This window comes from Macrobrachium rosenbergii, chromosome 26 (assembly GCF_040412425.1).
Source record: "Macrobrachium rosenbergii isolate ZJJX-2024 chromosome 26, ASM4041242v1, whole genome shotgun sequence".
Taxonomy (NCBI): Eukaryota; Metazoa; Arthropoda; class Malacostraca; order Decapoda; family Palaemonidae; genus Macrobrachium; species Macrobrachium rosenbergii.
The window spans coordinates 26,861,165-26,886,603 of record NC_089766.1 but is presented as its reverse complement, the minus strand read 5'-3'; the positions used below and the strand labels follow the sequence as shown (position 1 = coordinate 26,886,603).

Here is a 25,439-nt window from a genome sequence, read left to right as displayed (position 1 = left end):
TGACTTTGTCCAGTGGCAGATTTTTGTGTTGAAGAAGCTGGCACATCATCTGAGGTTCTCCATAAATTTCAGTTTATTCTCATTGCGTCAACTCCCCATCACTAATTGCTCAGATGTTCAGACTGCGCTGAATAAAAATGATTGATGTTGTAATAATCAATAAACATATAGAGGAATGCAATACAGTTAGAAGACTAGAAAATTTTAGTGTTCTTGGTACTTTTAATGAAGCATCATTATTGAGAATCTCTGAGTCGATTGAAATATTTTTTAGAAAACCAGAGCTTAACCTTGACAATTCATCTTATCCCTTGCTTTCGATATAAATTATTCAAAAATTCATTTATAATGTAAACTGTTCAATTTCAGTTTTACCCAGTTAAGTAGTTTATATGCTACTGTAAATCATTTTAAAGATTTTATCACTTATCTCTGTTGTTGTCACCTTTACTCACCTTTGTCAGCCAATAATGATTGTATAATCTTTTAAATATTAAAACACTGTAATATCTCTTTCAGGCTTCAAAATGTTGTTATAAAGAAAAATGAAACGCGTCGCAAATAAAATGTGGTGGTTCTTAACCTGCGCTCTTCTTTTCCTACGGAGACTATATATATATATATATATATATATATATATATATATATATATATATATATATATATATATATATATATATATATATATATAATATATTTATATATATATATATATATATATATATATATATATATATATATATAATATATATATGTGTATATATATCTATATCATATATATTTGTATTTATATATTATATACATACATATATATATATATATATATATATATATATATAATATATATATATATATATACCGTTTACTGTCGTTTCACTCTGACTTAGGAATACATTACACCAAAGGGTAATTTTAACTAGTATAAGTGCCTCTACTTAGCGCAGTTTTCGAACCTGAGCCTTTGGTTTACTTTCAGTGATAGACGGTCGACTTGACAAGGCAGATGCACTTATCAATTAAAATTCCCTTAGGTGTAATTGATTCCCAAGGTTAAGTGATATGTATATATATATTATATATATACATACTATCTATACATACACGTATATATAATATATATGTATATATCCATATATATATATATATATATATATATATATATATATATATATAAATATATATATATAAAGGAACTGGTAACCTAAAGCCTTTCTAAGTACTTGGGATGTTATTAAAAACTGAATTCGTCTTTTTTACAGTTAATGAAGAATGAATCATACGGACTATAGCGTAATTGGCGGTAGGCTACATCTCAAGAGATACAAACGATAGCCCGTTCAACTGCTTTACTTTGAAAGGCCGAACGAACAGAAATTATTGTTCTAGAGTTAGTGACATTCACCTCACCAGGAGAGAACCCAGGTTCGAATTCCGGGTAAGGACGTGACAGTATGGGTGAGCGTTGTGGAAACCCATTGTGCCTCTGTTGACGTCAGCAGTGAACTATATGGATGGTAGTTATATGACTGTGGTGTGTTGCTATCAGAGATGGAGAAGTGCGTGGAGCTAGCAACCTCATCCAAGACATCACATGAGAATCATGAAGCCTGACGCCTTTTGGAGCCACCCACTCGAAAAGGAAAAGGCCTTTTTACTCTTTGAATGTGCTTACTTAGATTTCGGCTTCTTTGTAAGTCACTGGGAATGAAGCTGCCAGCCTCACACACATTTTTTGAAGCCATTTCCAAATGGGTTGGAGGGTGGGCAGTCGTTCGGGAGCGATCCGAGGGCCCCAAGAACTCGAGTAGAGTAGTGCACCACTCGGGTTCCGCCAACCAGTTTGGTTAATTGCAACTTCCAAAGATGGATGGTGAGGTCATCACATTCATATATATATATATATATATATATATATATATAATATATATATATAATAATATATATATATATTATATATATATATATATATATATATATATATATATATATATATATATATATATATATATATATATATATGTATATGTTTGTGTGTGTATATATATATGTATATTATATATATATATATATATATATATATATATATATATGTAATTTATATATATACATATATATATATATATATATATATATATATATATATATATATATATATGTATGTATTTTATATATATATATATATATATATATATATATATATATATATATATATATATATGCTGTATAGTGTAAACAGGAGGACGAATAGGAGGTGATGCATGTTTCAACTTTATATCCTACTAACTTTCAAAGCATGGCTTCATCATCAGGGCTAAAATACAAAAGTAACAACACTTCAAATCAGTACATAAGACTCGGTAAAAATCATTCATTAATGTTAAATACAGATATTAAAACCGAAGCATAAGAATTAAAACCAACCTAACGCCCCAAAATACGGAAACTGGGTGACCAAGAAGGGCACCAAATGGACGAAGAAACATCTTAAGCTATAAACAGAGGGGCAGAAGAAGACTGACTGTTCAATGACGGAACCAGTTGTTTGATGATTAATGACTCGAGGATGTGGAGAGAAGTTTCATCAGCAGCTTGCACTAAGATTTCAAAATAGTCATAGGAAATAATAGATTTACACTGCTTAGTATGTTCTCTTATGTTTGAAAACTCCTTCTTACTCAAAGTACAGCCTGTTCTATGGCTGACACCACGATGAGAGTCGGTTCGCACTTTCAGCATTCTTTTGGTCGATTCGACATAAACCCCGAGATTACATCTCGGGCAGGTATGTTTATAACCAACCATAGAACGAATAAGGCTGGGTGCAGTGTCTTTAAATCTCAAAAGTTATTGAATTGTTCTTGGATTTCTTGGAACAAGTTTGGGGTTAAGGCAAGAAATGTATTTCTTTAAAATCTGCTTTAATGCAGTTAAAAATTTGTTATCGTTCGTAAAAGGCAGAGAAACAAGTCAAGTTTAGGTACTGTATAGGTGCAGGAATTTTTGGCTGAAATTTGTTATTCAAGAACTTGTTGAGATATTTTAAGCTTCAAACTGTTGTTACATTATTGAACAGAGCCCTTTCTCTATCTTCAGACTGGCTCTCTTTTCATAATGAGGTTGAGTTCCTCAGAAAATATTTTCAGAATGCCTTCTACCCCAAACTTTTATTTGAGAAATATCATGACCTTTTCGTCCTCCTTTTGTACCACGTATCCGACTAGCTAGAGGTCAACACACACACATATATATATATATATATATATATATATATATATATATATATATATATATATATATATATATATATATATATATGTATGTATATTATCTATTTTTATCACATCACCATGATATTTTTGTATTCACAAACATTAAGCTACAAATGTTTCATATCCAATTCGCTCTGCCTCGGAAATGGTACCGAAGGGGGATTATAAATGATAAGTGGTTCGTCACCGGGGAGATTCGATCTGACGCGACAATCTCCGACTTCAAAGACGGGTGCGCTTACCGAAGGTCGAGAAACCTTCTCTTACCATTCTGATTTGTCTCTTCCTGCTTATTCCAGGCGGTTAAGGCGTAATGAACCGGGACAGAAAGAAAGTTCCGCAGTCTTAGAGAGATCCTGGTGTACACTGGTGTACCATCGAAGGTACACATTGCAGGATTGCACTAACCTTCGCCAGCGAGATTCAAGTTACTTTGTTTTCATTCATATTTGTATGTCGTTTCGTTTGTTCGCAAAATATCTCGGAAAGCTAGTTGTCGATTTTACCAAAAGTTGGACCTGGTGACTGCCAGTAAACCTTTATTATGTTTTGGAAAACATCAGGGTCTGATTCATGGCCCATGAACCCAAGATGGATAATAAGAACATTAATGATATTATGATTACTGTTCTAATGATATCTATTAGTATGGGTAACTATAATAATAATAATAATAATAATAATAATAATAATAATAATAATAATAATAATAATAATAATAATAATAATAACTGTGGAGAACCATCACATACTTTACAGATGAGGGTAAAATAAGGCCCATTTTCTGGATTCTACAACTTGCTATATTTTTAAAGATGCTCTGAAAATCCTTAAGCTAAACAACGACCACTGGCCTGATCATCTGAGGGAATGTAACTCCTGAAAATTTCCACACGGACAGATGATTTATTTCAGGTTCCGCCTTGATCTCACAACTTGACCAGTCTGGTTTGTTGGGATTAAGCTGCACATCGTGGGTGTGGATGAAGACTGTCAAGTACTGTATATGTATTTGGCTTTCCCTCAGTCTGAGGAATAATTTGGATTATTTCTGTCCGCAGTGGCGTCGCTATGGTGGGGGGGGGGTGCCGGGTCCCTCCAATCAGATGCTTGGCCACCCAGTTGAAATTCCCGTTGTGACTGAATTTTAAATTTAAGGGACTCCAGCGTCAGTGTTGCCAAAAAATTCGTGGGAGTAGCCTCTGATTAATGAATATACAAATATTCAGAATAAAAGGCATGAAAATTAATAAAAAGCTCAAGAATTATAAATGAACTACGAGTCAGGAAAGAAACTGCTGAACGGCATGTGTGTTGCCTTGAGCGCAACCGGTATATCAGAAGTTAAAGGGGTAAGCATATATCACAGTGGTAGTTAGAACTAAGATATGTTATTCTCGCCTTTCTGCTTCTTGATGATATGGCATCGATTTCTGTTCGCATGGTGAATTTTTCTCATGGCAATAGACGGCAGCTTGAGCTAGGCTAATAGCTATGTACCATTCATGCTTCATTCAAGTAGGATAGTTGTTTAAATTCCTTTGTGTTTGCCTGTAGGCTGTAACGTTAATGATATTTGAATCGAAATTCTGTCAGTTGACGATACAGTTCCTGTTGTAGTCTTTAATTTGTGGATTGTGTTATGTCGTCTCCAGACGCGTTTGATTGTAGAGGGAAGAAGTAAGTACATTATGAAACTATTTGAACCTGTTGTTTTAGATTAAGTCAGCCTTGTGCTGACACGGGCTCTTGGTCATTGAACCTGTGCTCTATAGAATATGAATAATTTTGACGTTTTCACAAAACAAAAGTAAGATGTATACATAAAAAACTACCTTATTATATGTAGCCCTTAAGCCTAATTGTATAAAACAATTTATTTTGAATTTCATCGATTTTGGTTTTGATGAAAAAGCTGTCTGTCATCTGGCTCTCTTATCTTACGGCTAACTTTACTTTTATGTTTATAGACACGACTCACTAGGTTAACATTTCTTGATTTTTAGTTTTAACGCTTAACAGACGGGTCTCCCAAGCTATGGTAACCAAGGCATTTTGATGTTGCATTTATGCAACTTGCTAGTCCATAGTTTACTGTTGTAAATAATGACAACCACAATATGAAGATGTGTTTAAGTGTATACCATATACAGCTTTAGTAAGTTCAGGGTTTTCATTCTGCTTATTAAGAAGTCAATTTTCAACTTATATTGTCCTAGAAGGCGATTGTATATTTCCCATGATAACTAATTTAGAATTATCTTGAAAAAATAGGTCATATATATATATATATATATATATATATATATATATATATATATATATATATATATATATATATATATATATACTGTATAATGCAATGTCCTTAATGTTTCACATAATTACAGAGCCAATTTAATAGTTGTTTAGTGAAGTTTCCTGTATAGATTTTCTGTTTTGTTTAGTAACCTGAAATTCCTGAAATTTTTGGTCTCTGCTTGCAGGATACTGATGTTTGGGTGGTAACGGTGGTGGTTTTCCAGCTTCTACTTTGTTAGTATGATAATATACGTTAGAATAAGAACATAGCCTAGAAAATCAATATGCAGAGACAGAGTAGCATAAAAACTTTCTTCTATAAACGGTCACCACCAGAATCCGACATATGTGATTGTCCTTCTAAGCGTCATGACTTGAATAAGGGTGGGGAGATTGAAAATGAAAATATATTTTGGGAGGATGACATGCCTACTTCCGATAGTGAAGATGAAGATCTAACAGAACGTGTGAGTACTTACACCAAACCTGCAGGTACGACTGAGAAAATTACAGCCCATCGTGAAAACTTACATTAAGACCACCAGGACCAACAGATATCAGTCAAGGTAAAACAGAAAACCCCTTGCAACCAGCTCTGGTATGTTTTCCAACTCATCAGATTGGCAACAGACTAAGATCATTTAAGGCATCTTGGTATACAAGTCATTCCTGGCTGGAATACTCCGTAATGACAGATGCTGCATATTGTTTTTGCCGTAGGAACTTTCCACAGCCAAATAAAGCCTCTGAAACAGCCTTTGTGTCTACTGGGCAGAGACAGTGGAAGAAAGCAACAGAAAAAGATGCTGGCTTCTCACAACATGAGAAAAGTGATTTTTATTAGATACCCCATGTGTACTTGGAAAGATTTTGAAGAACACATAGCTAGGGGAAAATCTATAGCTAAGTTCTTGACATCTGCCCATGATAAAACTGTAGCAGAAAATAGGCAATATATCAAGGAGGTGGCCAAAGTTTTATGCCTAACAGCTCGCCAAAAAATTGCACAAAGTGGTTATCATGAGGGTCCTGACAGTATGAATAAGGGCAATTTTCTTGAAATAATGGAACTCATCATTGAAAAAGATCCCATTATCAAAGCCCGTCTGTCTTCCAAGAATGCCAAATACACCAGTCCTACCATTCAGAATGAAATTATTGGAATCATGGCCGAAACCGTTCTTAATGAGATAACAGATGAGCTTTATCAATCTACTTGGTTTTCTACAATGGTTGATGAGTTAGAGGACATTAGTGGAAGAGAACAGCTATCTGTTGTTGTTAGGTATTTGTTTGATCATACCCTACATGAGGAGTTTTTGGGGTTCGTAAGACTGCATGAACTAAATGCAGAGTATCTTAAAAGCAGCATACGTGAAATGTTACTGACATGCAGTACTGATGCAAAGAATCGCGTTGGTCAGACATATGATGGGGTCTCAGTAATGAGTGGGACAAATGCTGGTGTACAAAGACTTTTCCGAGAAGAGGCTGCACCAGAAGCAACTTATATTCATTGTTATAATCACCGCCTAAACTTGGTGATTGTGGATGTTGTTAAGTCTGTCAAGATTGCAGACCAGTTCTTTGGATTGTTGGAATCCATATGTGTTCATGTCATCAGCTGTGCTGCACGAGTTGCTCTTGCAAAAACAAAACAAGCTATTTCCGGACAAACACCCCAAAAGCTTAAAAAATTGAGTGACACAAGGTGGGCATGTCAGTATGCAGCCTGCAAAGTAATGCTGCTAAAACTACCAGCCATTTTGCAAACTCTAGAGGAGGTAACCAATGAGTATTCTGGCAAGCGTGCTACTGATGCAGCTGGACTCTTGAATGCAGTTAATTTCTCACTCATCATAAGCCTTGTTGTGTTTGAATATCTGCTGCACACAACCAAACTGCTGTCAGATATGTTGGAATCACTTATACTTGATGTAGCCGCTGCTGGTGACATGGTTGAGACTCTGCATGATGAGCTGGAGCAAGAGAGAGATGGTTCAAATTGGGATATTCGTTGGTCTAAAGCAAAAGACATGGCAAAGGAACTAGACATCCCAGTCAGATTTGCTCATAAATCAGGAAGAAAAAGACAGCAATCTTCCATGCTTGATGGCTTTGCAACAAATACTACCCTTGGCTAGGAAGAAACACCCGACTCAAAACATGACTTTTGTGTAAATCTGTTCTACCCATTGCTTGACCGCTTTCTATCAGAACTTGACTCTCGATTCAGTGAAGATAACAAAAACTTACTGAGGTCTATTTCAGTACTGGATCCAAGAAGCTCCAAATTTTTTAATGCAGAGATCATTGAATCAATGACAGTCCAGTATGGAGTTGAACTGTCTGATTTAGCTGTAGAAGTACGCCAAGCCAAAAGGCTCATTCAGCGCAAGGAATCAGAGGGAGTCAAGATCGCCACTCTTGTGCAACTGTCTCATTCCTGTCACCTTACAAAGATGCCTTTCCTGACTTGTGTAAATTTCTGACAATAGCCATAGCTCTTCCTCCCACATCAGCGGCATGTGAACGAAGTTTTTCATCTGAGGCTAATAAAAAGTTATCTGAGCAGCACCATGGATTATTTACGATTGTACTCACTTGCTGTCCTTGGAATCCACGTGTCAAGAGCCAAATCTATCGATATGGACAAAATTGTATCAAAATTTGCCAAGCGGCATGATAATAGAAAGATAGTTCTTTTCTGAAAAGATATTTAATAATGTATATGTTTACACTTAAAGATATATCATTATATATTGATCAATTTACGTGCCATGGGCATATTTTTATTTGAAATACGGAATAATACTTTTATTTTAATTACAGTTTTGCTATATTCTCAATTACTTTATTTTGGTCCCTTTACCTGTACAGTTTGTAATCTATATAGATGAGAAGTGATTTGTTTATTTTACATTATTATTATTATTTTTCAAAATGCAATTGACATCTGTGCTGCTGATGATATTATTTTGAGCCATTCTAATGCTATTTACCTGAGAAATGATTTTAAATATTTCAAGTTTACTTACAGTTTTGCTATATTCTTAATAACATTAGTTTTGATTCTTGTTACCTTTACAACACACACATAATTATATATTATATATATATACATATAAAATTATATATAGTTTGGAACGAAGTTGTGAGGAAAATTTACTTTACATTTGCGTATAGTAAGAGTTGAGAATTAACTGAACGCCATAATTTCAAATGCATGTTTACTCGTTACTAATGTTATTATTTTGCTTTATTTACATGGATATATACACTTGAGAATAGTATCTTTTACTAATTATATAATTTTTATATAAGTTTTATGCCATTTTCTTTGGCCCGAGAATAGTATGTTTTACTAATTATATAATTTTTATATAAGTTTTATGCCATTTTCTTTGCCCCGCCCCTATAAAATAGCTTGGCCCCACCTGGGACCCCCCACTGATGGAAGGCTAGCTACGCCACTGTCTGTCCGTGCAGAAATTTTGATCTAGTTGCAACTCCTCTGACGATGAGGACGGTAGTCCTCGTAAAGGATTTCCAATGTATCTTTTTAACATATCAAGATTTACTAGCAAGAAAAAATGGCCTCATTTTATGTTCAGTAACGTTAATGATAACGAAAGATGAAAATTGAAGTGCATTCCCCGTAGATTTAATATCTGACCTGTAGCACTGTAGGGATTAGTTAGCTTGCAGCAGGTATTGCTTGAGGTACAGAGAAACGGTATTGCTGCATTCGAACGCGGTTGGCTTCGCTTGCGTTTTGTGGTATTAAGGCACTGAAGAACCTTTCGGATGTTTAACTGATTTTCATTAACAATAAACAGGTACTCGTACTTACCTGTATATATATATATATATATATATATATGTATATGTATATATATACATATATATGTATATACATATATATATACATATATATATATATATATATATATATATATATATAATCATATACATATAGATATATATTATACACTGCATATATCAAAAGTGCGGTGTGTAACGACAAGTGAGTACGAGTATCTGTTTATTGTTTATGAAAATCAACTAAACTCTGAAAGTTTCTTCAGTGCCATAATATGTAGGAGTGTATGCATGATTGTGGAACTGTTTATGTATGTAGGCATGTATGTGTCCCCCGATACATACATGCTTATGTAGGGGAAATGTTTTACATTTATACTTTAAGGAGTCTTGCAGCTATATAGTGAACATTTCATAATATGTAAGGCCTGACAAATAAGATACGTATAAAGCAATAGTTTGTTCTGAAATTATTATTATAATAGCATTTTTAGTTTGTACTGTTTTTATTTTAATAATTTTATACATGTAAAAACTACTTTGAGTCATCGCAAATATCTTTATGTAGGGAAAAACGATTAGTTTGAATTACTATGTTTCATTTTGTTAGATGGATACGAAAGTTTCTCAAAAACGCTGTTGTTTGGGTCATGATTTACAAAAAAATATTTGAAAACAATGATTTAAGCTGGATTTTTAAATATTGAAGTTCAGTATTAATCATTTAAAAATTTAGTACATTGACTCTATGAAATTTGACTACTTTGGCTGTATTGCGGAGAACTAAATTATTATTATTATTATTATTATTATTATTATTATTATTATTATTATTATTATTATTATTATTATTATTGGTAATAATTCTGCAGTTGTGTCATCCTTTGATAGTTGAACATGGAATTCATTACATTGCTTTTCAAAAATTATTATTATTATTATTATTATTATTATTATTATTATTATTATTATTATTATTATTATTATTATTATTATTATTATTATTATATGACCTTGCCGTTAGCGGAGTGGCACCAGTATACGGGTGTTGTATCTCTGGTCTTCAGCAAGCATTTATGGGGTGAGGCTGATGGTCTCACACCCCTAACCATTAATATTCAAAAAGCTTTATGCCAACGGCGCCTGATTTTTCTTTTTAGTGACCACAACCAGAGTTGCTTACCATCATTATCAAACTGTAAAAGGTACAGCGAACGTTTTCTAGTCGGCTGTAAGATATTTATGACATTACAACATTAAATATTGGAGCAGCTCGGGAGGCCTTCTTTATATAAATGGTTTATTTTGTTTTCACCCAGTTTGTTTCTTCTCCTCGTGGAGTTCGTCTGGTTATGGGCGGGCGCTGTGTATAGAATTACAGAAGCGATTATTTAAGTCGATACCTGATAAAGACAATGAATCATTACAGTGAAGCAGCCGCAACTATTTAACCATTTTTCCTGTTGTGTTTTCTAGATATACATACAGTATGTTAATCTATTTATTGTGTATGACTCATGCCTGTATTTGGAAACTTATTAGGTGTACTCCACGAGGAGACACAATTAGCGAAAAGAACGGAAAAAAAAAATTTACAAAAAGATGCCTGCCATGCTGTGTCTTTCTTCAGCGAAATAAATTTAGAAGGCCTTCTCCCGAATTATTACTGTCGTTTCCTCTGGGGTATGATATTGCATGTTGATTTGCCTGAAAGTTTTATATTTTCATGGAGTTTCATTCTGAACTTTGGTTTTCATGTTTTTTGTTTAATTTGCTTTACTCTCCTGTAAACTATCTATTTTATTTGAGTGCTTCTGACTTCGCTTTTAATTGTGTGAAATTCAGACGATATCTTCTAGTAATATTAACTCTAGTTCCTTATCGGTTAAGTTTCATGTAGTTCACTAAGTATATATTAAAACCATTTTAACTTTTACAACTTTCCCTACAGTTTCATTTTAAGAATTATTTTATTATTTCGCTTGTTTTCATTTCCTCACGTGGTGGACTGCAGTTTTTACTGAAGGCTGTTTGCAGTGTCCCTTCGGCCCCTAGCTGCACCTTCTTTTTAGCCTTTTACTTGAACTCCATTCCACTTCTTTTTCTCAATCTTGCTGTCCAACCACCGCAGCTCCCTCTTACCGCTGTCTTTGGCGCTGAATGGCCGAAAGGGCCCAGCACTTCGCTTCAGAACCTACATTTCTATAAAAAAAATATAATGATAATAATCTCCTTTCATGACAATTTTCCGCATATTCACAAATTTCAAAGTTTACCGTTTTCAAATATTTTATTTTTCTTGAATTTATGATTCAGAATAAAAAAAATTTCATCCAATTTCTTCATAGTTTTTTTATCTTATCTTTGTATTTCCATATAGTCATTTTACTTAAATTAATATTAGATTATATTACTCTGAGTAAAATGACCATATGAATACAAGTACATGACAAAAATGATACAAAAATAATTCAGAAACATTCGGAGTTCAATTTAAAATCTTTCGTGAGTTTTAGTGTCCATAGAAATGTGTGTTTTTCTTACTGGCAATTTCTTAAAATTATTTTAGCGTTTTACCTTCTTTGCTTGAACGTGTTCACGTGGATAAAACACTCGACCCAGCTGAAAAGGGGCACCGGCGCTTAACGGGGAATCCACGACGGAGTCCTGGCGAAGCAATGTTTCCCTCTGGGGAACGGGACTGCAGCTGACCTAGCAAGTCGCTGGACTCTGGCTTTATTTCCTCTCTGGATTTTCCTTGCTTACATTTTCTTCGTTTTTTTTCTTTGTGAGTTTCGTGACCAAAGAACTGTTTCAATTGTTCACTTACACTTTACCTTTCATCTCATTTGTTAAGTTACAGGCCATCGCTGACTTTATGGTATTTTCGTATATTTTATTTGCATTTTCCTTTATTTTTACTTTCCTTTCTTCATAAATACGCTATGTATATATGTGTGTTAAACAAATAATGTAAAATAAGCCACCTACAGTATATGCATTTTTACTCTTAAATGTGGTGGCTCCAAAAGATGTTTTCTCCTGTAATCAACAATATATATATATATATATATATATATATATATATATATATATATATATATATATATATATATATATATATATCATATCACTTCTAAGCATATTAACTTTTACCAAATGATATTTTCTTAATTTTTCACTTTTGTCTTCAGTATCCTGCAACCTGCTTTAGATTTCTGTAGCCATTTATTCTCACTATGAAATTTCGTGCTATTTGTCAACAAATTACTCATTTTCATTTTATTTCTATTTGAAAATTTTCCATTGATATCTTTTGGTTTCAATAAACACGATTAGATAACATTCTTGTTTTTCGTTACTGTTACCCTTACTAACTAGCCAAGTTTCAGTCCTAGTTAGAAAACCAACACAGTATGGCAAAAGAATTATAGATACATAAATATAGAAAATACTGTATGTGGCAAATAGCAAAGGAAATCAAATACAATAAAACAAATGAACTCGGAAATGAGACTTCAAATTGTTGCTATATTTTTGGTTTCCTTTTTATTTCTTCATCAGTTTATTATTATTATTATTATTATTATTATTATTATTATTATTATTATTATTATTATTATTATTATTATTATTATTATTATTATTATTATTATTATTATTATTATTATTATTATTATTATTATTATTATTATTATTATTATTATTATTAAGATGGTGGCAGGTCCTGTAAACAGTAATTCAAAAATAAGCCAGCTTTAGCTTCCTCTATTGAAATGAAGTTATTTTTTACTATCATTATTATTATTATTATTATTATTATTATTATTATTAGAGACACAAATCCACAGTTATGTATGAGTACATATATTTAAAAATAAATGTCTTTCTGTAGACATAACTGGATTTGTTTCGCCATTTCAAGACTCATGCTACTATGAGTATATTTTAATTATGTTATTATTATTATTATCATTATTGTTATTAGTTTTTCGCTCTTGCAAATAATATCAATTTTTTCGGTCTGATCTCATACTGTTAAATTTTATTACATGTTCGCGAGTTTTTATTTTCCTTTTGCAGTTACAGTTAATTTTTCAACATGATATTTTTTCTTCTCAAATTTAATTACTCTATATTTTCCCTTTGTGAAACTTACAAAAGTTTCCCAAGAATTTCACATTATCGTTATTGTATTTTTTCTTTTGTACTGATTTATGTTTCTCTTGTGTACAGTTGCTGAAAGTTTCTTCCTGTTTTCATTTTATACTCTTATTGTTCTCAGACAATTTTTTATATACCATTTTATTCTTTTCTTTATTTTCCTCCCTTTTTATTCTTATCTTCATTTGCTTCCCTTTCATTTCCTCTTCCTGATTTTGTGGAATTTTCTCACGTTTTATATTTCCAAGAATCTCAATTCGCCTTTTCGTCTTAACAGTTGATTTTGAAAAGGAACTGTATAAGTGCTGCGGCGTCATTTCCTTATCAAGGGAAAAAGAGCAATAGAATTTTCCCTTCTATCTATTTTTATCATTTAGAGTTTTACACTTTAAGAAGAAAACAAGAATATATGCAATGCAATTTAGATACACATAACAGCATGCACGTATATCTGTCTGTATTGTGTATTGTGTATTCCTCTAGTCATAATTTTTATATTAATTTTTCAGTGCTTGAATCATCAAATTCTGTTGATGTGCATATGGATGCATTAGAGAGAGAGAGAGAGAGAGAGAGAGAGAGAGAGAGAGAGAGAGAGAGAGAGAGAGAGAGGTTAGTTTTTATTTTCTCGTGAATGAAATCAACATGTAAAGTCATTTTGACAATTTATATTGTCTTCCATTTAAAAAGCGTAAAAGGCCAGTTGGGGAATGACGCTATTTAATTTTTAAACGAGAAATATGAAAATAAAATACTGATGTATAGCATTTACTTGTGCAGTGATGAATAGAATCCCACGTCCTCATTTACCATATAGGATAATGGTATGAAGGAGATTCCTAGCCATTGAAATGGGGCCCTCTATATTGTATCTTGCAGCCTGTGTAACATTCAGGTCTTTGGCGACACGTTAATTGCATTTTTTCCTTTTCGGGCAGGTGACTTACATGTTAAGTAACCACGTGCTAAGGGGTCGGTCGGAACAGAGCGGCCTACTGACCCCTGCGACCGTTCGTTGAAGACTGAGGTGAAGCGGCCGCCCAACACACAGGTAAGGACAGCCCAGCCGCGTACGAAGACTCAAAACTTGACCAGTGCCAAGATACGATTTATGGCCTTTCGGCGTCGCTCCACGGGTCTGTTTCGGACGATTTAGGACGATTTTGGGCCCAGTAGGACAATAATATCGGCGAAACTCTGTTCTCAATTAAGAGGGGAAGTACCGCTGCTTCGAAAAGCGGCGATTTAAAAGCGACATACGTTATTTTTAGACAGGTTCGTCTCTGCTAAGACTGACAGTCGCTCCACCCCGTCGCGAAACTCGCGGCAGTTAGTCATAGAAAACGAACGGTTATCACCCATGTGCAACCCTCTCATTCATTTCGTCTGTCCCGCTCTCGAAGTTCAGGTGCTAAGATCCCCTCTTCACCTTTCTTTCCCTAAATATCAATGGTCCACGCCCACACTTGACTTGTAAAGAGTCCGGATGAACGGAGCTTCATCCCAGCATCCGTAGGAATCAGTGACAGATTTATGGCGCCTTTGTTCTCGGACCAAAGAGTCTCTTATATTATTTTCCATAGCGCTTCGTTTCGGTAAGGCACAACTCCCCCCAACAACTGGTGCCAAATCGCTTTCCAGAGGGCATTTTTAAGGAGATACAGTTGACCCCATGCCCATACCCAGCTTCTTGGGAAGACTTTTCCTTTTTTCCATCCCATATTTACGATTTCGGAGCCCATAAAACTGGAAAGGCCTTCTTAAAATCAATAGTTGCGAGTAAAGGGAAGGACGAGCGAGTGTGCGTCTCGCTTCCCGCGGGCCCCTGCGCAGCTCACGGCTACAAAGGGAGGAGCCTACGTTGGTGACGAGCTTTGACGGTCGCCACTTGACAGTCTGCCTTCAACGGAGACACAACGCATAGCGCCCCTCCAATCTCGCCAACCCCCCACGCTTTCACCTGGTCCACTCTGCTGCTGATTATCAAGGGGCTGAGGACTGACAACGACCAAGAATTACCCAGGTAGCTGAAGAAGGCGTCGAGCGCTCGCCTGTTACCAGATCGGAGCCGACTTTGTTATCGAAAGTAGCCACCTACACCCAAAATCCCTCTTAGTAAGCGCTCGGTTTTCAACCCCTTCCCACCTTTTTCTACTTTCATATAAAATCCCGTCGGGTGTTTTGACGATTGAAGAGAACCTTCCAGAGGCCCCTGCAGGCCCCTCCCGTGAACTGTGATTTGGTGATAAAGAGGAAAAAAATATAAAACGGAAAAACCCTGTCCCGCTCGGCGACGACGAAACGTATCAGGACCCCGAGGACTTCTCCTGTCGTTCTGCTGAATTTTATGGTGAGTCCATCTGTCTTTTGTTCACTCCGAATGCCTCTTCAAGGTCTCGATGACAGCGACACTTGCATGCCGTGGGTCAAAGGGCCCCGTCCAGTCGTGGCGGTGACCAAAGACAAATGACACGACCGAGAGAGGACGTATTGTGTGTCAGTCGTGTCTTCACCTCCGGTCCTTTGGGGTAAGAGCGAACGTGCCAGCGGTATCAGGACGTGTGGAGGAGCAATCAATGTCTTGTCCGCCGGCATTGCTGTGTTGTGACACAATCCGACATATCGTGATGTGTGAGGCGTGAAAACAGTGTGGTGAGTGAGAGAGAGAGAGGGAGAGAGAGAGAGAGAGTCTAATGTTTGGCGCCTAGCTGTGGCAACGCGTGTTTACGGTCGCTATCGATTGTGCCGAGCGCTAGTGTGTGTATGAGGCCCGACACCACACACTGGCACTACACTGTTCCAAAGGCTCTCTCTCTCTCTCTCTCTCTCTCTCTCTCTCTCTCTCTCTCTCTCTCTCTCTTCTACTCCTCTGTCTTCCATTCCCCTCCAAACATCGTCTGTTATGATGTCCTGTTTTGTTTTTGCTTTTGTCTGAACACCGACTTCCCCAAAGAAAATACCTTTTTTCCTCTGAGTCTATCTGTCCATTTGTACTGCTGGCCCTACAGGCAATGTTTTGATTCATCCTAACAAGAAGAAGAGGAAAACAATTTTTTTAGGCTCTGTCCCGTCTACGTTGAGCTTGGTTGCTTTGTGCGAGTTTTTCTTTTTCTTTTTTGCGGCTCACCAGTTCATGTTATTGTTTTTGTTTTGGAGGATATGAGTGGACATGTGGCTGAGATTCGTGGCAGGATATCCGATAGATGGGCTTGCTTTGTTGCTCTTTTTATTTATTTGTAAGTTTATTTGTAGGTGGACTGCTCTTTATTTTTCCTTCGTTTTTATGTACGCGACGTCTTTGTATAACCAATCGCTCTCTGTCACGTTTTTATATCTAAAGAATCGCACACTTGCGTTCGGTTAAGTTTTTCATTTGTCGATTTGCAAGTATGTTATCTTCTTGGCTCCTTTGGTAAGTGTAAATTCTGCGTAATATAAACTATAGTCTATTCCCATCTTAAAATATATGTAATGAAAATGTCTACCTATAAAAAGCATACTTTTCCGTACATCTTTCATTTATTTCATCAGATAATCTTCTAATTATTGTTAAAACCGCTTTTATGAAATATCGTAATTTTCGTCCATTGTTGAAGCTGATTGCATACCACTTCGTTGTCGATAGGTTAATATTCTTAATATGTGAAAGAGTTAGAATATATATATATATATATATATATATATATATATATATATATATATATATATATATATATATATATATATATATATATATATATACATACATATACACACATATAAAATGCTAAGCTTTAAAAATATACAATATAATAATAATCTAGGAGGAATTTGAACCAGTATCTAAAAATTAGGTGCCTTGCGAAATTATTATTTGAATGTAAAAAGTTAATAAAAATAGTTTTTTGAAGCTATAGGTAAATTATCTCCGAGAATAGATAAAAAATTTACCGGTCTATTTATTAATTTTTATTGTTTAATCGATGTCTTAACCTAACCATTAGTACGATCATTTGCGCTTTTAGTTTCATTTTGATGTTTTACACCCTGATGAAATTCAGATAATAAAGTTGAACTGAATATGTATATATACATGAATATATATACATATATATATATATATATATATAAATATATTATATATACACATACATATAGTGTATATATATATATATTATATATATATATGCAAAATACTAGAAGTAAGAAATGGAAACGATGGATATGAATCGTGGCTAGTTTCATCTTACTAAATACTGTATTTATTCCAAATCGTAGACAATTTTGATTCCCATGAGTAAACGTGTATGTATGTGTATATATATATATATATATATATATATATATATATATATATATATATATATATATATATATATGTGTGTGTGTGTGTGTGTGTGTGTGTGTGTGTGTGTGTGTGTTTGTTTGTACAGCTTAATTGTAACCATCTACGGCCCCATTTGAGAGTGCACATTAAACCGGGACGAACGCAAAACTAATCCTTCTTCATAGTCGATATAATCAGAAAGTGTAAAATGCAAATTATACTTGGCCCCGCTGTGTCGCCATTTGCATATGTTGATGCATGGCATTGGGAGCAAGCATCTACCACTGCAACAGTATCCTATCCTGTGCTTTGATGAATCACTTGTTCTTGAGGCCGACGACCTCCTTGCTCATTATCTATTTTATATTTATGATGATGCTCGCTTGCAAATTTTGATACTATCTGTACCAGTATTTATTGTGTGTAACTATTTATTATATGTCAGTATTATTCTGTCCGATACTTGCTTCATCAGTTGGGGAAAAAAATCGCATTTTAATTATAGTAAGAAATCTTTCTTATTTTAAAAGGCGCGTTTCTCGTCGTCGGGTTAGTTAGAACCCAGTTGTTTTCCTTTCCACCAACTTGCTGCGTCGGGCCGGACCCAGTCGGTAACGGTATGATTTCCCCTTCCCTTCGGCTTCTGCTTTTGCAAAGCTTCCTCCATGAATTCGTCGAGATCTGTAGTATTCAGATGAAGCATATTGACGGTAAATAGAACAGGCATTGCTGCTTTTATGGCGTTTTTAGTAACAGCAGACTAAAGGAGTAAAGTAGGACCTTCATACTTATCAGTTTCATATTCATGTTAGAATGATATTTGTTCACTTTATTTTGGTGTGTTAATGATTTGTGAAATTTTTTTGTGACTCATCATCAATTACTAAGTGATGAACGAGGACCTTTCTATTTGTTTTTCTATAAATAACGTTGCTAACTAACTTGGTAATTAACTGAAAAAAGAGAGTGGCCTAATTTGTGCTCTCCGTGACGGTAAATAAATCTGACTGAAATTTTGTGTAAAATAATCAGATCATACGAGTGTCTTCTAGAAGTCACTGGGGATGGTAAACTTTTAAAAAATATTTCTGAAATTTCATTAGTCATAATTTTTTGAAAGAAAATATAAATAATTGCTAATAAAGTATTGCGGGGGTTTCACAATTTCTGTATTATGAAGTTTTTGAAGGGTTATTTAGTAAGGTCTCTTATTTAGGAGTAGTTGGGAAACTTGATATTGTTTAAATGCTAAGGTTTTCCCATCTTAATAGATAAGGACTGATACGAGGATTTAAAAGACTGCTAAATCCTTTTCTTCATTTATGTTTATATATCTTAACAAGTTTTAATATGGCATCCTACAGAGAGTTTTTAAAATTCTCAACATTTATTTTCGTCAACGTTCATTTTTTATAATCTTATTCCATTGTACAAATTACTCTCTGAAAAGCTTATTTGAGTAGTTTCCCCTCCCTGGATGTTCAGATTTCAAGCCGATTGAATTTCAGAAAATTTTTTATTAATATGACGTAATCATTTCCGCCGATTTGCCTCGTGATAATGACAACAAGAGGTTTTAACTTTTAAGTCAATATTTTCCCTAAATTTCACGACTACTATTAAATATGCATGAATTTATAGAGTTATTTACGTGTCGTTATTTGTCTTTTATCGTCCGATTCTGAGGAAAATTGTTCAGTTGATTAGTGACTTTTTTTTCGTTTGTGTTCAGTGAATGTGAAAATGTTGGAATAATAATAATAATAATAATAATAATAATAATAATAATAATAATAATAATATGTTTGTGTGGGTGTCTGAAGCGACTGATGTTGTGGGGGTTTCCACGCGGAGGTATAGGCTACATCCACGATTCAGCGATTCAATTATGATGTGGCAGTGATCGTTGTCTTTCTTTTATTCATTTGGGGAACCACTCTTTGTTTTCGAAAAAGGCTTCATGTTGGAATAATGATAACAGTAATAATAATTACAAGATATAATAAAATGACATGTTGCCATGACCAATAGGCTGAATTTTATTTCCTTTAATGAATGCTTCAGTGGAAACCAATTACCAATTACCGTAAGGACAATTTCGAAAATATTCCTTTTCTGTGTTCGTGTTTCAGTGGTCATCCAAAGGAGTCGCACGACTTTTCGGTCTGTTTTCTCCAAGACAACCAGATGCAGACGATTCTATCCAGAGAAAAAATGTGAAATCGGGAAATCTGCCTTCGGCTGACCGCCCGTCTTTGATAAAAAAGTGATTTTGAGTTCGGTGACACATTTCAAAAACGAAATGTTCAAAACTGTCCACAAATGAGTTCTTTTCAGAGAAAGGAAAATACCGCAATACTTCAGTTGAGATGACTTGTTTTGGCTGGGCCATTCCGAATTGAAGGGAAAATAGAAATGTTTTCGTTCAGTTGATTATCCCATCAGAATATGAAAAACAAATGTTTCTTTTTTATCCTCATTTCATTGATTCATCGAAAATAATAATAGCAATAGTGATACGACTTCATTTCAGCTTATGACCAGTTTCAATTACAGAATGTATGTACCAAGGAGAAAGTACGAAATACTTGAGCAAGATCGGAAAAAATTCTAATAGCGTCACTAATAATAATAATAATAATGGTAACATGCTGTATACAAGTTATGACAGCAATGATGTCATGGAGAATTTTCCCAGTAAGGTACACAGTAAAGAAGCAATGGACCTAATGACGACAGCCAGTTCAAGGTAAAAAGAAAAAACCTTGGATAATAATAATAATAATAATAATAATAATAATAATAATAATAATAATAATAATAAGCTATAAGATTATTATAGATTTGTCACTGAAAAATTCTGTGCAGTGGGTTTTTGAAATAATAGATTTAGAGCTCTGGTATTTGTAAAACATGAAACAGCACACACACACACACACATATATGCATATATATATATATATATATATATATATATATATATATATATATATATATATATATTGTATATATGTGTGTGTGTGCGTAAATATTCATGTTTTACAATACCAGTGCTCTAAAGCTATTATTTCAAAACCCACTGCACAGAATTTTTCAGTGACATATCTATAATAATCTTATGGCTTATTATTATTATTATTATTATTATTATTATTATTATTATTATTATTATTATTATTATTATTATTATTCAGAGCACTGGTATTTGTGAAACATGAAACAGCACACACACGCATACATATATATACAGTATATGCACATTAAATAAATATATATGTGTAAATGATATATATATATATATATATATATATATATATATATATATATATATATATATATATATATATATATATATATATATATATATATATGTATGTGTGTGTGTGTGTGCTATTTCATGTTTTACAAATACCAGTGCTCTAAAGTTATTATTTCAAAAACTCACTGCACAGAATTTTACAGTGACAAATCTATAATAATCTTATAGCTTTTTATTATTATTATTATTATTATTATTATTATTATTATTATTATTATTATTATTATTATTATTATTATTATTATTATTTTATATTTGACGGAAATAGTTTTTCCAATCGTTTGCTTATTTTAATCATAAAACAGTGGAGAATGACCTCGCCTCTCTCTCTCTCTCTCTCTCTCTCTCTCTCTCTCTCTCTCTCTCTCTCTCTCTCTCTCTCTCTCTCTCCCCGTGCAATATAATCTTGAGCCGGGCTGAAGCCTTTGTCAGTGAAACCTCCCCTCCCTGTCGCAGCCCCTCTCCTGGCCTGTCCTTCATTTCCCCCCAAAATGCAGCTGTATTTGTGCCAGGAGTCGTTATTGACACATGCGTTTCTTTATGGTTCCAATATCAGTCCATCTCTGTCGGTCTTTGGCTCTGAGAGAGAGAGAGAGAGAGAGAGAGAGAGAGAGAGAGAGAGAGAGAGAGAGAGAGGCTACCAGAAGCTTTAGGATTTCTAACGTAACTACGACGAAGAACGCTTGCGCGCTAGCATCTTCGCAAACACCCTATCATTCCAAATTTTTCCATATTTTTGTAATCTTTATTTAGGGATGCACTGTTCAGGGCATTGTAATTCAATTGCACTTTAGATTGTTATACACACGCACACACGTATATATATATATAACTTTTTTAATGAGCGAAGACTGTATTTTTCATTGTTACAAAAACCAAGGGTGCGCCGCCTTGTGATCTTGCTAAGAAATGTGATCGCCTTCAGCTAGAATTTGCCATGAAATGCTACACGTGCCATTCGTTAGTATTTGTTTGGAAATTGTACGGCCGCCACTGACCCACCAACGAACCTATTTCTGAATGACACAGGTCATGTTCCGTATTAAAGATATGACCTATTCCCCTTTCCATATAAAAAAATTGCACGGTAGAGCTTTTAATAACGCTCGTATTTCCCTACCAGACTTTAAATAATGTTGAATTATAGCAGTTTTACGGGAAATGTTTTCTTAAGAAACTGTGTGAAAGGTATTTATATTTTTTTTTTATAAAGTCCGACTCCCTACTGGCATACAATCAAGTATCAGTTTTCCACATAGGATCCATCAGTGAAGTCTATTTTATGACTTAAGTTAAAAATATTGAATACTTTAGCATAAAAAAATCTTTACATCCTTTTTTGTTGGACAGTTTACCCTCATTCGATCGTTCAGTTTTTAATATAATTTGGAAGGCAGCAGATGTAGCTGTTTGGAATTTTAAGCGTGAAGGCCATCAGGATTTTTGCTCATGATTATACTTAGGTTTGTAAATTCCTCGATTATATACCATGCTAATAATTTGTCTGACTTATGATATAAGGCCTAGCTATTTCTACAATCCGTCGATAGCTTCCCAGCATTTTGTTCTGTTTTATTTATGTTGAGTTACGCTACATTAAGGCTCTGAAATTTACAAATCCTTCATCATAGGTTTATGCCATTAAACTACATCGGCTTTCATTGAAAATTTTCTGAAAACTAAAAATTCACTGGGGTTCAAACCTTTCAAGAACTGTCTGGTTAAGAATGATAATTGTCTAAAACTTGCCTCACTCAGTTTTCTATCTCTTGAAAACTTAGAAGATTTAAATGTATAGCTTTCCTACTTTTCCGACCAGCAGTAATGAATGTGGTTGGTTAGAGAAAGGGCGATTTTTATGTAGTTTAAATTTTGAAGTGTTTAATTTTGTAACTGGGCCAATTTCTTCTCAGTTAGTGCTTGTTTTGCTAAAGATTTTGCAGGGCAGCGCTTATAAAGAGCTCTGTCACTGACAATTTTATAGGGTAGAAACTGTCAATTTTCTCACCGGTTTTTGCTAGCTAGGACTCGCAGGAGTACTCCTTTCACGAATGGTTTGTGCCGGAGAGTACATTACGAGTCAGCCTGTGTATCCTATTGTACTCTAAGACTTTCTTTCTAACCACAGAACATCCTCAGGCACCTTTGGAAATAAATTTTGTTTTGCTTGTGAGAAAGTCGCTTGACTTGCCCGCAGCTCTTGCAAGAGAGACCGTCCGAAAGCTCTTCTTTTGATTCACCTTCATGCCACTTTCTGTGCGCGAAGTTGATTTTTTGAGAACTTTCATTGTTGCCGGTTTGGTAGCAGGATGTGCCTCAAACCTCCAGCTATACTTATCTTTTAATGGCGCTACCTCAAGAATGGTTTTGACGATGCATTTTGTAAGACTATTAGTAATAAAAGGGATAATCCAGGAGTGACCAAACGTAACCGTTACTCTAAAGGGATTACTTCAAGCGCTAATCCAACATCTCCGCCGTCAGTCTACATCAGAGAGGTCGTCAGGCTCTATAAGTGATTTAAGAAGGCATCTCCAACACCAGTAATTTACGAATGAGGGAGCCTCCAACAATAGAATACTTGCACTCTAAAGTTAACTGCCAACACACACAAAAGCACAGAATGTTGGTAGTTTAATGCCAGTATCGGAAGGTCATTCATGGTGGCCTTTACCAACATTAAATTGTCAAGAAGAGAATCTCTGGCATCAGTAGCGTATAGAATAAAGAGGCTATAAAATTTCTGATTCACGTAGAATCAAGTCAGTAGCGTTAGTGGCTGGACAGCAAGTAAGCCTCAAAATAAAACTGTATTTAAGAAAGTCAAGTAATTGATTATCTTTGGAAGAACAATCCGACACTAAGCTTGATTATGAATGCCAAGTAACTGACCGTCAACAGACCTTCTCCCCGAGGTTCTTTTCAGTCAGATTCACATTTTGTGCATCTATAAAGGAAAATAAATTCTTAGAGTTCAGAGGTAAGAAAACATGTTCAATGAAATATGGGGAATCATGTTTTCATTCATCGTCTTGATAAAGAAAAACATGAACTTTAGTCTTAAAAAGGTTTTTCTTATTTAGCAGATATGCTGATTTTTTATTTTTTATTTTAGGCGGTTATACTTCTAAACCCGAAAGGCTCACGAACGGAGTTTCCTTCTGTTACTTCACGAAATGTCGCCGTTGTGGGATAAGATCCCATCAGCTATAGGTAGAAATGGGAATTTGAGTTTTTGTTTATATTTGCCTGATAATCTGACAATTTTCATTATTTGTTTTTCCTTTGCAATTCAAATTAGCAGCATTACATACAGTGCAAAACCTTGGCAGCTGACATAGATAGTTATCGTCGGGGGGATCTGGCGGTACTTGAATGATTCTTTTAGTAATTTAATGAGAATGGTCTTACTTGCAGAATCTTTGCCTTTGTGCATGCTGATTTTTATGTATTTGATACACGCAATTGTACGCAGTCTAGTGGTTGGGACGCTCAATCCACCGACGATGAGTCTCGGTTAAGGTTATCGAGCAGGCTGCGACCTCCTCGGCCCTTCCTTTGAATTTCATCGTGAATGTTGACGTTAGCAGGGAATTTGTATGCGGTCGGTATTTGGCTGTGGTAGGTTGCAACTAATGTGTAGAAGGGCCAGGGCCACCAACCTCGATCCCAAGAGTCATGCCGAGGACTGGATGGGGATAAGATACATGGAGAAAAGACATATATATATATATGTACTATATATATATGTATGTATGTATGTATGTATATATTATATATATATATATATATATATATATATATATATATATATATATATAATTAAGTAGTATATATATACAGAATATTATAAATATATATGTATATATAAATACACAAACACATATATACACATATATATATATATATATATATATATATATATATATATATATATATATATATATATATATATATATATATATGTGTGTGTGTGTGTGTGTGTGTGTGTAGCCTATGTGTAGCCTAGACAGACAGAGAAAGATTATGCAGGGCAATTTAGCAGTGACTTCATGTGCATAACAAGTTTAAGGCAGTCCTAATAAAACGGGGGGTTTCAAATTCACTCGATGTAAGCGATAACTTAGGAAGTCAGATATTTCGTCTCTGTTTTTCAATGTTGATGTTCGTTATTAATATTCTGTTTTATCCGCTAAAAGCGTTCAGTAAATTTTAAGTTATTATTTTGACCAAACTTTTTTTTCTTTATTTCTAAACT

General features: G+C 34.3%; 2 protein-coding genes across 4 annotated transcripts in view; both read left to right on the top strand.

Annotated features, from left to right (window-relative positions):
- The first annotated feature begins 5,854 nt into the window (after positions 1–5,854).
- On the top strand, positions 5,855–7,714 carry LOC136852783 (zinc finger MYM-type protein 1-like). Its single transcript, XM_067127681.1, has 2 exons — positions 5,855–6,062; positions 6,291–7,714. The coding sequence occupies exons 1-2, from the start codon at positions 5,855–5,857 to the stop codon at positions 7,712–7,714; spliced, it is 1,632 nt and encodes a 543-aa protein (XP_066983782.1).
- Positions 7,715–14,953: 7,239 nt separating this feature from the next.
- Positions 14,954–25,439, top strand: part of LOC136853115 (homeobox protein PKNOX2-like) — a 638,842-nt gene continuing 628,356 nt past the window's right edge. The window contains exon 1 of one of the 3 annotated variants that reach the window (XM_067128415.1): positions 14,954–15,906. The gene's annotated coding sequence lies outside the window, so the exon portion shown is untranslated. The remainder of the gene's footprint in view (positions 15,907–25,439) is intronic. The other 2 variants (XM_067128414.1, XM_067128416.1) reach the window with 2 other exon arrangements.